Source organism: Orcinus orca, chromosome 17 (genome assembly GCF_937001465.1).
Source record: "Orcinus orca chromosome 17, mOrcOrc1.1, whole genome shotgun sequence".
Taxonomy (NCBI): Eukaryota; Metazoa; Chordata; class Mammalia; order Artiodactyla; family Delphinidae; genus Orcinus; species Orcinus orca.
In genome coordinates, this window is record NC_064575.1 from 80,296,513 (window position 1) to 80,310,004 (window position 13,492).

The window sequence follows — 13,492 nt, forward strand, 5'->3', positions numbered from 1 at the left end:
AAGAAACTTAGGTGACATAACAACTCGATTCAAACAAACCAACTGTAAAAAGGAAGTCTATGTCAACTGAGGAAACTTTAAATGGACTAACTGATAATAAGAAACTACTTTTAATACTGTTTTAATGGTGATGTGTTAGCTCTGTTTTTTAAAAGTCCTTGTTAGTTGGAGATGAAGGCTGAAGCTTTTTTATGGGGAAATCACATCATGTTGGGATATACCGTAGAATATTTGAGGGAAAAAAGTGCGGGTCAGTTTCTGCCAGCAGCTTGACCAAACGTAGACAACTATGGAAGCCGAGTTATGGGTACCTGGCTGTTCTTTATATTATTCTGCGTATTTTGTACCCATTTGAAATTTTACATAATAAAAAATTTAAAATAATAAGCAAAAGTTGAAGGGGTTAAATGGGTATCCCTGGCCCACACTGCACACAGGTTACACAGGACGCGGGTTAACACGGGGAGGACAGAACTGGGCGGTCAGAGAATCACATAACCCACGTGTCCCCACGTGGAGGAAGGCCACAAGGCTCCCCGATCCCAGAAGAAACATGAGGGTTAGCGCACTTCCGTTATTTCTTCATTTTTCTCCAGTATCATCTTTAATCAGTGGGTCAGTTCCCCAGTAGGAGGAGCAGACACAAAATAAGAGAAAGAGAAAAGGACACGGATCTAGCTGCTCTGCTCTCCATTTATGCACACACAGCATACATCTGCGCTCATGGGCCCCGAGCGATGTGGCACCGGGGGTCTGGGGACAAGCCGCTAAGGATGGCGGCCCTGCCTCAAGGCTCTTGGGCAGCGGGAGAATACCAGTGCCTAGAGTACAGGGGTGAGTGCACCGTGACGGTCCGCATGGAGGGGGCGGCCACCAAAGGCTCCCCAAGGTGGCTCTGAGGGAGGACGTCGAGAATACCCAGGAACTGACTGGGCAGAACTAAGGAGCAGTGTCCCAGGCAGTGAGAACAAAAGTGACAAGGCATGTGATGCCCAGGGAGTTTGGGGCTTGAGGACACCAAAGGTGATGGTCACTCCAACTCACTGGGCTCCTCAGCCTGGGAGGGAGCCTACACCCCTTGTAAACCATCACTTGGTTCAGGAACCTACAAAGGCGGCCAAGGAAGTAGAATATGTGTCAGGTCCGCACTGGGTAAGTGACCCATCTAAAGGCAGTCACAGTCACTATTAAAAGGGGAAGGGAGCACAGGGAACTCTACTCAATACTCTGTAATGGCCTATATGGGGAAAGAATCTAAAAAAAAAAAAAGAATGGACATATGTATATGCATAAATGACTCACTTTGCTGTACACCTGAAACTAACAGAACATTGTAAATCAACTATACTCTAAGAAAAATTTTTTACAAAAGGTGGGGGAATCATGAGACTGGGGCAGACGTATCTGAAGACCAGATGAAAGGATAAAATGAAGCACATAATTATATAAACTCCTGAGCTTTAAAAAAAAGTTAATTCTTGCCCTTGAATTTACTCATATCTTTATTCCCTCTTATATTTCCATTTAATACAGTTGATATATAATGCTGTGTCTTAAAATAAACATAAGCATCTTAAAATCAATCTCCCACTCTAAGATGCATAACCTTACCGGGATGGTTGGTCTTGATATGTGACTTTATCAGTCGATCTTCTGAAAAAGACTTTTCACACACAGGACAAGAATAACTCCTTTTGTCCTTAACAGAAAGAGAGCATAATCAATGGACTGTCTCATTTAAAACTCAGGCTCTGTGGAAAAATACCACCACCACCACCATCACCGTCACAGCTAGATGCACAGCGCACCTTTCCCAGCGCCTGGCATGCAGCCCGCAGCTGGCCCCGCACAGCCCGGGGATCTCAAGGGCAGTGGGGCAATGGCCTCACCTGCATTTCAGGAGGGAGGGACGGGCCTTAGAGACAACGGACCTGTGGAGGTGGCCAGGCCAGGGGAGGGCGGGGCTCGGCCTCGAGGTCTACCCCGCAGACCAGGGCTGCTCCACAGCCCGACACGTATTCTGCCCTCCAGTGCTCAAGGCATGGTGTGTGTGAGGGGTTCATATAAGTTATCTTATTGAGACTCGTGACCACTCTTGAAGGACCGGCATTATTACGCTTTTACAGATTAAGAAACCAAGACCAAGGGCAAAGAGCCCCAGGTCTGCGAGAAAGAGGCAGCGTCGGAACCCGAGGGTACGGACGCCCACCCCAGGCTCCGACCACTCCAAGGCCACGTCCCACCCAGGCTGCAGGTAAGGGGCTCGCTCTGTGCATCTGCTGGCTCGTCAACCCACCTGCCTGCAGTGCCACGTTCTCAATTAGGAAGAAGCTTTTGTGAAGGATCACGCCATTGCTCATCCGCTTTTCCTCTCAGAGTAATGCCATTTCACAAGACAGTTCTTCAGAGGGTGGGTGTTATGGGTTAAATTCTGCCCCCACAGATTCATGTGTTGAAGTCCTAACCCCCAGTACCTCAGAATATGACCTTATTTGGAAATATGGTCATTACAGATGTAATTAGTTAAGATGAGTTTGCAGGCCCTAATTCAATATGACTAGTGTCCTTGAGTGGCATGGACTTATATATACTACCAAATGTAAAACAGATAGCTAGTGGGAAGCAGCTGCATAGCACAGGGAGATCAGCTCAGTGCTATGTGACCACCTAGAGGGGTGAGGTAGGGAGGGTGGGAGGGAGAAGCAAGAAGGAGGGGATATGGGGATACATGTATATGTATAGCTGATTCACTTTGTTATAAAGCAGAAACTAACACATCATTGTGAAGCAATTATACTCCAATAAAGATATTGAAAAATAAAAAATTTTTTAAAAAGAGGAAATGTAGACAGAGACCTGCAAGAGGGAGAACACCATGTCTTCATGGGAGAGAGAAAATACCCAAACCCACCCCAAGAGAAGAAAATTACAAGCCAGTATCTCTCAAGAACATAGATGCAAATATTCTCAACAAAATATTAGCACATAAAACCCAAAATGTTTAAAAAGAACTATACACCACAACCAAGTGGGATTTATCCCAGGTACAAGGTTGATTCAACATTCTAAAATCAATTACTGTAATCCATCACATCAACAGGCTAAGAAATAAAAACCACATGATAATATCAATAGAGGCAGAAAAATAATTTGGCAAAATCCAATACCTATTCATGATAAGCAATCTCAGTAAAGCAGGAATAGAGGGGAAGTTCCTCAACTTGATAAAGAGTATCTACGAACAACCTATAGCTAACATAATACTTAATGGTGAGAAACCAGAGACTTTCCCACTAAGATTAGAAACAAAGCAAGGATGTCCCCTCCCAGCACTCTGTTTTAACATCATAGCTGAAGTCTTAGCTAATGCAATAAGACAAGAAAAGGAAATAAAATATATAGAGATTGAGAAAGAAGAAATTAAAATTGTCTTTGTTTGCAGATGACATAATCACCTATGTAGAAATTCTAAAAGAACAGACAAAAACATTCCTGGAACTAACAAGCGATTATGGCAAGTTACAGGATACAAAGTTAATATACAAAAGTCAATTGCTTTCCTATATACTAGAAATGAACAAGTGGAATTTTAAATTAAAAACACAATACTCTTTACATTATCACACAAAAAATTCAGTGCTTAGGTATAAATCTAACAAAATATGTACAAGATCTATATGAGGAAAACTTCAAAACTGATAAAGGGAATCAAAGAACTAAATAAATGGAGAGCTATTCCAGGTTCAAGGATAGGAAGACTCATTGTTGTCAGACATCAGTTCTTCCCAATTTGATCTACAGATTCAATGCAATCTCAATCAAAACCTCAGCAAGTTATTTTGTGGGTACTGACAAACTGATTATAAAGTTTATATGGAGAGGCAAAAGACCCAGAAGCCAACAAAAAATACTGGAGGAGAAGAACAAAGTTGGAGGACTGACATTACTCAACTTCTAGACTTACTATAAAGCTACAGTGATGAAGAGTATGTGATACTGGTGAAATAACAGACAAATAGATCAAATGGAACAGAACAGAGTCCAGAAATAGACTCTCTTAAATACAGTCAACGGATCTTTGACACACAAGCAAATGCTACACAATGGATCAAAGATAGTTATCTCAGGCTTCCCTGGCGGCACAGTGGTTAAGAATCCACCTGCCAACGCAGGGGACACAGGTTTGAGTCCTGGTCTGGGAAGATCCCACATGCCACAGAGCAACTAACCCGTGCACCACAACTACTGAGCCCGCGTGCCTAGAGCCCATGCTCCGCAACAAGAGAAGACACTGCAACGAGAAACCTGCACACCACAACGAACAGTAGGTCCCGCTCGCCGCAACTAGAGAAAACCCACGCACAGCAACGAAGACCCAACGCAGTCAAAAATAAATAAATAATTAATTTTAAAAAAAGAGATAGTTATCTCAACAAATGATGCTGAAACTGGACAGGCACATGCAAAAGAAAAAAAAATGAACCTAGACAAAAACCTTACACCCTTCCACAAACATTAACTAATAATGGATCACAGATCTAAATGCAAAATACAAAACTATAAAATTCCTAGAACACACAGGAGAAAACCTGGATGACCTGGAGTATGGTAATGATTTTTTAGATATAACCCCGAAAGCATTACCCTTGAAAAAGAAAAGAATTGATAAACTAGACTCCATTAAAATTAAAAATTTCTGCTCCGTGAAAGACACTGTCAAGAGAATGAAAAAACAAGCCACAGACTGAGAGAAAATATTTTCAAAAGTTACATCTGATGAAATAGGCCAAAGACCTGAACAGACACCCTACGAAAGTGGACATACAAATGGCAAGTAAGCATATGAAAAGATGTTCCACATCATATGTCATCAGAGAAATGCAACTCAAAACGACAAGGTACCATTACATACCTACAGAATGATCCAAATCTAGAACACTGACAACACCAAGTGCCGGTGAGGATGGGGGGCAATGGAAACTCTCATTCGTTGCTGGTGGGGATGCAAAATGGTGCAGCCACTTTGGAAGGCAGTTTGTCTCAAAACTGAAATACTCTTACCATATGACCCAACAATTGCACTCCTTGGTATCTATCCTAATGAACTGAAAACTTATGTCCACACAAAAACCTACACACGGATGAAGCAGCTTTATTCATAACTGCCAAAACTTAGAAGCAACCAAGATGTCCTTCAGTATATGAATGGACAAATTGTGGTACAACCAAACAATGGACTGTTATTCAGTGCTAAGAAGAAATGAGCTATCAAGCCATGAAAAGATGTGAAAGAAACTTAAATGCATATTACTAGGAAAAAAAAAGCCAATCTGAAAAGGCTACATATTATATGATTCCAACTATAAGACATTCTGAAAACAGCAAAATGATGGCGACAGTAAAGGGATCCGTGGTAGCCAGGGAGTAGTGGGGAGAGAGGGGTGGACAGGAAGAGCAAGGAGGATTTTCAGGGCAGTGAAACTACGCTGTGGGGTACTATAATGAGGGGTATGCATCAGTAAACATTTGTCCAGATCCCACCAAGAGTGGACCCCAATGTAAACTATGCACTCTGGGTGTTACTCACGTGTCAACGTAGGTTTATCAACTGTAACAAAGGTAGCGCTAAGGTATGGGATGTCAAGAGTGCAGGAGGCTGTGCACGTGTGGCGATAGTGGGTACACAGGGAAATCTCCGTACTTTCTGCCCAGTTTTGCAGTGGCCGATGCCACCGACTTCCACCCAGGCTACATCACAGGGTCCAGGCTTGTCAATGTACTCCCATCAGTGACCTCCTATGCCCTTGACCTTCCAGGTCACCCCATCACTCCTGGCACCTGCACACAGGAACTGGTGCTCTCACGCCCTTTTGAAAGACGTCCCGGGCAGCACGCACCCTGGAGGAGACCTGTCGCCACCCCTGGCTGCCCCAGTGTCCTCATCATCAGAGCTGATGGAGGCATTCAGAAGGGCTTTGAAGGAGTTTACACTGATCTCTCCTGAGCCCTTGCTATTTGATTTTTTTCCTTTTAATCTCTGATAGTCTGAAAGCAATTTATCTTAGAGCTTATCAGGGTCCCTCACTTCTTGATGCCTTTGAAGACTGTTGGAAGGATGCAGGCAGTGAGAGAGGGTGTTGGAGAAGGGTGCACTCCAAGGACTCATTTATTTCTTTTGCAGAAACCTCAGTTCCTGACCGGAGATGAAAACCCAAACTGACACAGCAAACTTAAAAAGCACAGTGGTGAAAAGAGTTCTCGGCAGAGGAGGAGAGAGCGCCCCGCGCCGTAATGGCGGTAAAAGAGCCCAGCCCTCGCAGTTTGTTTGCTCTGATGGAAATGGCCTTCAAAGCCACACAGGACTCTTTGAAAGAAGGCAGGTGGCAGCAGGTGGCAGTGGCCATGGGGTGTGGGGCGGAGGCGGGGCGGGAGCAGCTCCGGGGCTGAAGCTCCGAGCACGGCTCGCAGCTCTGGATGAACCCCGCCTTGGCCTACGCCTCTGTGGCAGGTTCCTCGGCCCCCGAAGCCACAGGGCAATTCTCAAGCCTGAAACCAGCGGTGGGTGGAAAATATCAAATCTACCTCCACCCTGCCACCAAGTGTATTAATGATCACATAAGTACACCTATAAAGTATCTGACATTAGGTTAAAAAAATAAGGTGGGAGATTCCACTCTGAACAATTTCTCAGGAATAAAAAGGCCACGGACTCACTCATTTATTCCTCAAACCTTCTGGGGCCCCTGTGTTGTGCCGGACATAGCACTGGGGACAAAGGTGGGAGACTCTGGCCCTGCCCTCAAGGGGCTCATAAACTGGTGAGAACTGCCAGCACACAGAGGCCACTAATCATCGTGGGACATAGAGAAGGTGTGACAGACAGGAAAACTGACACTTCCATCGTGGCTAATTTAACAAGTTAGAAAAGAGCCAGAAACGTGCTCCATATGGGATTTCAACTCCAGGCTCTTCCTGTCCACTGAGCGCGCTGAGCGCTGCTCTATTTTGCAGGCCGTGCCCCTCACTTCCAGCCCTCGGGCTTGCTAACAGGCAGCTGTTTTAGACCCAGGAAACTCCGCTTGCCAGAGGTCCCCAGCACTGCGGATAGATGCTCAAACAGGGCAGCACAGAAACAGGCAGTCTGCGACCACGTAAGAAAAGACCGTACTCTTGCAGCTCTTAGAAAGGAAAAACCTTTTGTCCAATTGCTTTAGTTGAATAACATTTTACTCTACTTTAAAAAAAAAACTATAGACAGACCCATTTATTTCCAGAAAGATATCGGAGGTCGCTCCATCTACTTCTCTGTGTTGGCCATATATTATTTTAGTTTACTTCCAGCAAGCACACGTAAGATTTCATAAATACATTTACCTTTATAGCCAAATACAGTCTACACACTTCTCGAAGACAGGCATTAATTTTAAACATTTGTTGAAAGGCCACCTCACCCTGGATGGAAGCACCACTACCGCTGTTACTATTCCTCCTCCCTCCTCCTGCCACCACTACTAAAAAGGAGGAGCTGGTGTAGACCGGCCTCCCCGCCATGCCTGGACCTGTGCTGGGTCCCTCACAATTGTTATCTCACTAACTTCCCACAGCAACCCCGGAGGCGGGGACTGCCACCCCACTTTACAGACAAGAGGTCAGAGAGGTTAGGCAGTGAAGCCACACCACTTGCAGATGGTGGAGTCTGAACGCCAAAATGTGCCCGCTCTTCCCAAGTGTGGACTTGTAACTGCTACAGTGCCCTGAGCCTTGGGTGCCTGAGAGATCTTCTGAGAAGGGACACGAGCCAGAGACAAAGGGGACAGACTGACATATCCTGAACATACACCATAAGCTCGACTTCCTGCTATGTCAAATGTCTGTATCAGGGCAAACTTATTTAAACAACAGGTTCCCAGGTCCGCCCCCCCCAAATTATGGTGGAGGTCTGAGCCAGGATTCTCATTCATAACGTGTACCCCCAAGTAATTCTGATTCAGGATGTCATAACTTACATCATTGGGGTCAGTGACTTACAAAGTTATTTAATGGGACCTACACAGGAGGTCACCCATTTGAAATCACCACCCAGAACATACTTGCACACACAGTGGCATATAAACACACTGAAACACAAGACAAAAGGTCTCAGAAAACTACCTATTACCTTGTCATGGATAAATAGTGCTGATCATTTCTATTTCATTCTATTCCATTTCATTTTTAAGATAAATTGGTTGTAATCCACTAATTTCACAAACCTATAATGGATCATGACCTGGGGGCTGAAAAAACACTGACCTGGCTGTTCTATACTTAATTTCTAGTTTAATCCTCACAATCCTGAGAGGTCGGAGAGAGTTCCATATCTCCATTTTACAGATGAGAAAACTGAGGCTTAGGGAAGCTAAGCAATTTGCCCAGGATCACAAAGGTGGATATGGGGTCTTAACTCTTAACATGCTAGAACCCAAAGCCTGCCTTTTATTGTACAGAAACCATATTTTCTCAAGTCTCCCTTTCACAAAGTTTGCACAGTGCTGTAAATAAAATGGGTTTGCTCCGGTCATTGACTAACTCCTTTGACCAGGTCCCCACGTTTCCTTGATGCCAACACATCCTTGACTCCAAGTCACGCCATCTGGCTACTAATGGGAGGGAGGAGGTGATGGGAAGAAGCTACATTAAATGTACACACACCTTCCAGTCATTAGGTGTATCTTTAGCTAAGAAACGGTTGTTGAGAGTCACAGAAACGGGCACTCAGCCAAATTATCCTGGAGTCCTAGTGCAACCAGAATGGACATGACTATAGGCTCATTTTGGGAGGGACAGAGGGGGATGCATTCTACTTTAAATTTCCTTAGTTTTTTCACCACATGGGAATCTGTGTTGCAAAGAAGTAAGTGTTGGATGGAATGTGAGAGCCCAACCAGACTTTCAGCGCACCTGGCCCCATCTCTCTGGGTCACAGGCAAGGAAACCAAGGCCCACACGGACGTGGGGACTGGACCCAGGTCAGAACGGCACCGGGCTCCCTGCCGGAGAGACGCCTCCCCACGCTTGACCAGCGTCCTTAGGCACCTTCACCTCACAAAGCTCGTTTGTGCTCTCTCCTTGGAGCCTCACCACCACCCTGAGAAAGTGGGGTGCGGTATGCACACCATTATTGCATATATATATATCTTATGACTCCTTTTACACGAAGCGTCCAGAATGGGCAGATCCACAGAGACAGAAAGTAGACGGGTCGTTGCCTAGGAACTCAGGGAGGAGAAATAAGTGATGACAGACCATGGGAGGTCTTTCCACCGTGTCACCATCCCCTTGGTGCCTGTGGCTTCATCACAGACATAACTGACAGGCTCTAAAGACAAATATGGTCTAAGCTCAAAACACTGGAACCTGTTTTCATAAAGAATGCTCTCTTCCCACATCGGCAACACGGTCCGCCTGCCTCAGGGAGAGCGCGTAGTCATTCGACGCCCCAGGTAAATGCATGTGCTGCCTGTGAGTAAACAGGAGTAGCACACCTTTCATGCCCCACACGCACAGAGAGAGAGAGAGAGAGAGAGAGAGAGGAGAACGGGAACTAAGAGGTACCAAGTGACGTACAGCAGCTGCCACGCAGTCACCTGTACAAGCTCTGAGCCAGGTTCTTTACCTAGAGCACTCCGTTTTAACCTCCCAATAACCCAGGAGACCCATACACATACACAAAGACATACACGTGCATACATGTGCGTTATGTGCTCAGGGGTGTGTGTGTGCGGTACGTGTGTACACATGTGTAGACTGCATGGGTGGATGTGTGTGCATATGTGTGTATATATACGTGTGTGTGTGTGTGTGTGTGTGTGTACAAAGCTGATATACTGTTTAATATACATTTTATATAGAAGGCTACCAAGCCTCAGAAAGGACAAGTGACTTGTCCAGCACCACACAGCCTGCGCAGATACTGGAGACAACACCTGAATCCAGGTATCCAATCCCAAAGCGCAGGCTCTTACCTACCCACGAAACCCAAAACACCCTGACTTCACCCTTGGTAACAAACTGCTGGAGCGTTAGTGATTTTTAGGCCAGAAAACGGAGGCGGCGCATCAAGTTTCTGAAGCCTCATGGTGCGCAGTCTGTGGCCTAGAAAGGAATGCAGTTAAAGCAGAACCACACCTGGGGCCAGGTGCGCCTCCTTTATAACTTGGAGAGTCTCAAATCACTCTCAGGTGTCAGCCTCTCAAGTTAGAGTAGCATTTGCTAAAATAAACATTCACTCGTGTCACATGTTCAACACCCACCAGAGAATTAAACACATTTTGCCACCATGAATATTAACAGCACCTTGAATTAACATATCACTTTTTTTTAAGTGCTTTACAGACATTCTTCCATAGACTTTCCAGGAAACAGCACAGTAATACGACAACAGTGGTCATCAGCGTTTACTGTGCTCTCACTATGACCCGAACACCGTACTTAGCACTTGACAGGCATCATCTAACTCACTCTCTCAACAGCTTTTAGTGGCGGCTATTCTTATTATCATCCCTGTTATTAAGGGTTCTTTAAAACGTCATTTAAGAAACCCTTGCTTTACTCCTATTCTGCAGACTTTCTCCGATGCTTAAAAGTCTGCATAGAAAAGCAAATTTATTCAATGTAATCTTTTTTCCAACATATGTGAGGCTGTCCCTGTGACCCCTGGGATGGAGGCCTTTGTAAAGTGGGGGGCCTGCTTCGTGAGAAGGACCTCCCCATTTTCCAGGGAAGACGCGCACACACTGGGCTCACGGGGAGCACGGGCGCCTCCATATGCATCACTGTGAGGAAGCAGGGAGCACCCAGGGGAGACGGGGCTGCCGCTCGGGCGCACTACTTACCAGCTCTGTGTGAACTTTAAGATGTGCCTGCAGCTTATATTTATCTGGAGTCGAGTAGTCACAGCCGTCAGTGGGACACTTCAGCAAGATGTTACTGTGTTTCTGAATTACATGGCGTTTAAGGCAGTTTTTGGTGATGGAAGAATAATGACACTGGGAGCAATAATACAGATGTTCCCGGGTGTGGGTGCGGACATGCATGTCAAAATGCACTTGGTACCAAAAAAGTTTGCCTAAAAAAATATTTTCACATGAGAACAAGGAAGTTTCTTTTATCCTGAAGTTGATTTCTTTTAATCAGTATTATTTTTTAACTACTATATTTCTCTCCCTCTCATGCTTGTCCGGGTCACCCTTCACACTTTGCACCACATCTCTGGCTGGACATGACTTTTCAAAGGTGGCAGGTGGCAAATATTAAGGGTGCTACTACTTCTGCATGATGTCACAGCTGGGAGAGGAGGAAACGGATGTTTATCGAGGACCAGTTACGGTGCCAACTACCTTTATGCACACGCGTGAAATCAACGAGGCTCTAAACTCTGCTGACACCTGGGCCATCTACATCCTGTCCTGCCAGCTCTCCACGAGACCAGAGGCCACGCTTTCACGGCAAGCTGGGAGGGTTGCATTCGGGGTCTCCCTACAAAGAGCTGCAGCCACTTCTGTGATCTCTCTGCTCATCTAGGACATGGCCACAGCTTAAAGCTCGACTTTAAACTTGTCACGTGCCACAAGAAAGGTGCTTCTTGGCTAACGTTCTGGCAGAGGCCGTGGGCTAAGCGTCCGCCTGCACGCCTGACGGAGCCAGCACGGTTAGCTGCCCCGCCCTCCTGGCTGCCTTCACAGGCTTCACGTGCTGAACTGCACGCACCACTGTGCACATCGCTATCTACGAATGACGGCTAGCTCACTTAGAAGGCGTTCTGTGCAAAGAGACACGAGCTCAACTCAAACACCAGGTGACCCATAGCCAGGCGGGGACGGGAGGGGCTGCTGGGAAGACAGCCCCCAGCCTCGCGCCCCGGCGCCCCCCTTACCACAGTATTCGCACTCCAGGTCGCCATACACCTTCCGGATCCTCTCGCACAGGCCGGTATTCATGCGCCTCTTCTGTAAACTGTCCAGGATCTTCATGAACGCAGTGATGCCCGCCCGGTGCTCGGGGAGGGGCGTGCAAGAGTCAGGCCGGCACAGGGCCGCGTCCCTCCCACCAGCTCCCGGAGGAGGGTCTGAGGCCTCGGCTGGGTTTGCCCTGAGACCCCTGCTGGGATCTGGGCCATCGGATGGGAGGGCAGCCACTTGCTGCCCTTCAGCCGGGGGGCTCTTGGCGCCCTGGGCTTCCGGGTTTGCTGCGGTGCCTTTGGCCTTGGACAGCAGTGGTGCGACGTCCTGGCCCTGAGCTGGACTGGAGCCTCCCTGATGGGTGTGCAAGGTCTTCTCCGGAGCAGCCAGAGCCTCGGCAGAGGAGGGATCACTCTTCAACAGGAACTCATCGGAAACCACCGCGTGCCGACAAAGGTCGGAGGACACCGCGGAGGCCGCCAGCTCGCAGGGTGCTGGGGCGGCGCTGTCTGCCTGGGCGGCGGCCGAGCACACAGGCGCGGCGGGCACCTCTGTTGGGGCCTCGGACCCGTCCTCGGGACGAGCGTCCCCAGCGCCGGCCGCCTCCTTGGGTACGTTCACCCCCTGGAACACAAACTCCTCTTCCGCCAGCTGCAGCTGCCCGCCCAGGGCCTCCTGCTGGATGTCCCCGCCGGGCCCCAGGAGGCAGAAGCTCTGGTTGATGGAGCTGGTGAAGACCAGGGTCTCCTGGGCGGCCCCGTGCGCCTCCTTGATGTGGGCGCGCAGGCGGATGGAACTGACGAACTTCTTGAGGCAGAGGGCGCAGACGTACACGAACGGGTGCTTCCTGACGTGCAGCTCCAGCGCCTGGTACTTGGTGGCCCCGTGGCCGCAGAGCTCGCAGGCGAAGGGCCACTTGTCGCCGTGGACCAGCATGTGGCGGTCGCGGTCCAGCTCGTTCTTGAACTTGCGCTCGCAGATGTGGCAGTCGTAGAGCAGCTGCCGCTTGCCCTCCCTGGTCATCAGGCAGAGCTCGTCCAGGGCCTCCTGGACCTTCTTGTCCTGCGGGTCGTGCGCGTCGCGGATGTGCTTGATGAGGTTCTTGACATCCGAGTACTTCTTCTTGCAGAAGCGGCAGTGCTGCTTGATCTTCTTGTGCACCCGCTCCACGTGCACCTTGAGGTGGCCCTTGCTCAGGCAGGTGAAGGAACAGCAGTCGCAGGCGAACTTCTCGCCCGTGTGCTTGCGCAGGTGCACGTTGAGGTTGGCCTTGATGGCGCTGGCGTAGCTGCACTGGGAGCACTTGTACGGCTTCTCGTTGGTGTGGATCCGCAGGTGGGCCTGCAGCGAGTGCTTGAACTTGAAGACCTTGTTGCAGTACTCACAGGTGAAGATCTTGAGCTGGGTGGGCCCGAGCCTAGAAACAGAAGACAGCACCATTACGGGTGGAGATCCGGCACCTTCCTGATGACCCCTACTTCCTTCCAGCTGCCGAACACCGAAGGCTTAAAAGTGAGCTAAAAGGGGCTGAGGACGGACGCATGCATTCATTC

General features: G+C 48.0%; 1 protein-coding gene and 1 long non-coding RNA gene across 3 annotated transcripts in view; one reads left to right on the forward strand and one right to left on the reverse strand.

The window, feature by feature from the left end:
- The window catches only part of ZFAT (zinc finger and AT-hook domain containing), a 187,791-nt gene that overhangs the window by 98,555 nt on the left and 75,744 nt on the right, over window positions 1-13,492 (reverse strand). For both annotated transcript variants that reach the window (XM_004265302.4, XM_033419751.2), the window contains exons 6-8: window positions 11,915-13,356; window positions 10,875-11,107; window positions 1,612-1,699 (exon numbers count right to left, since the gene is read on the reverse strand). In XM_004265302.4, the coding sequence (XP_004265350.1) occupies window positions 1,612-1,699; window positions 10,875-11,107; window positions 11,915-13,356 (1,763 nt within the window). The remainder of the gene's footprint in view (window positions 1-1,611; window positions 1,700-10,874; window positions 11,108-11,914; window positions 13,357-13,492) is intronic.
- Window positions 571-8,632, forward strand: LOC117199644 (uncharacterized). Its single transcript, XR_004480921.2, has 3 exons — window positions 571-834; window positions 2,127-2,254; window positions 6,182-8,632. It is a non-coding gene; the product is annotated as an uncharacterized LOC117199644 (long non-coding RNA).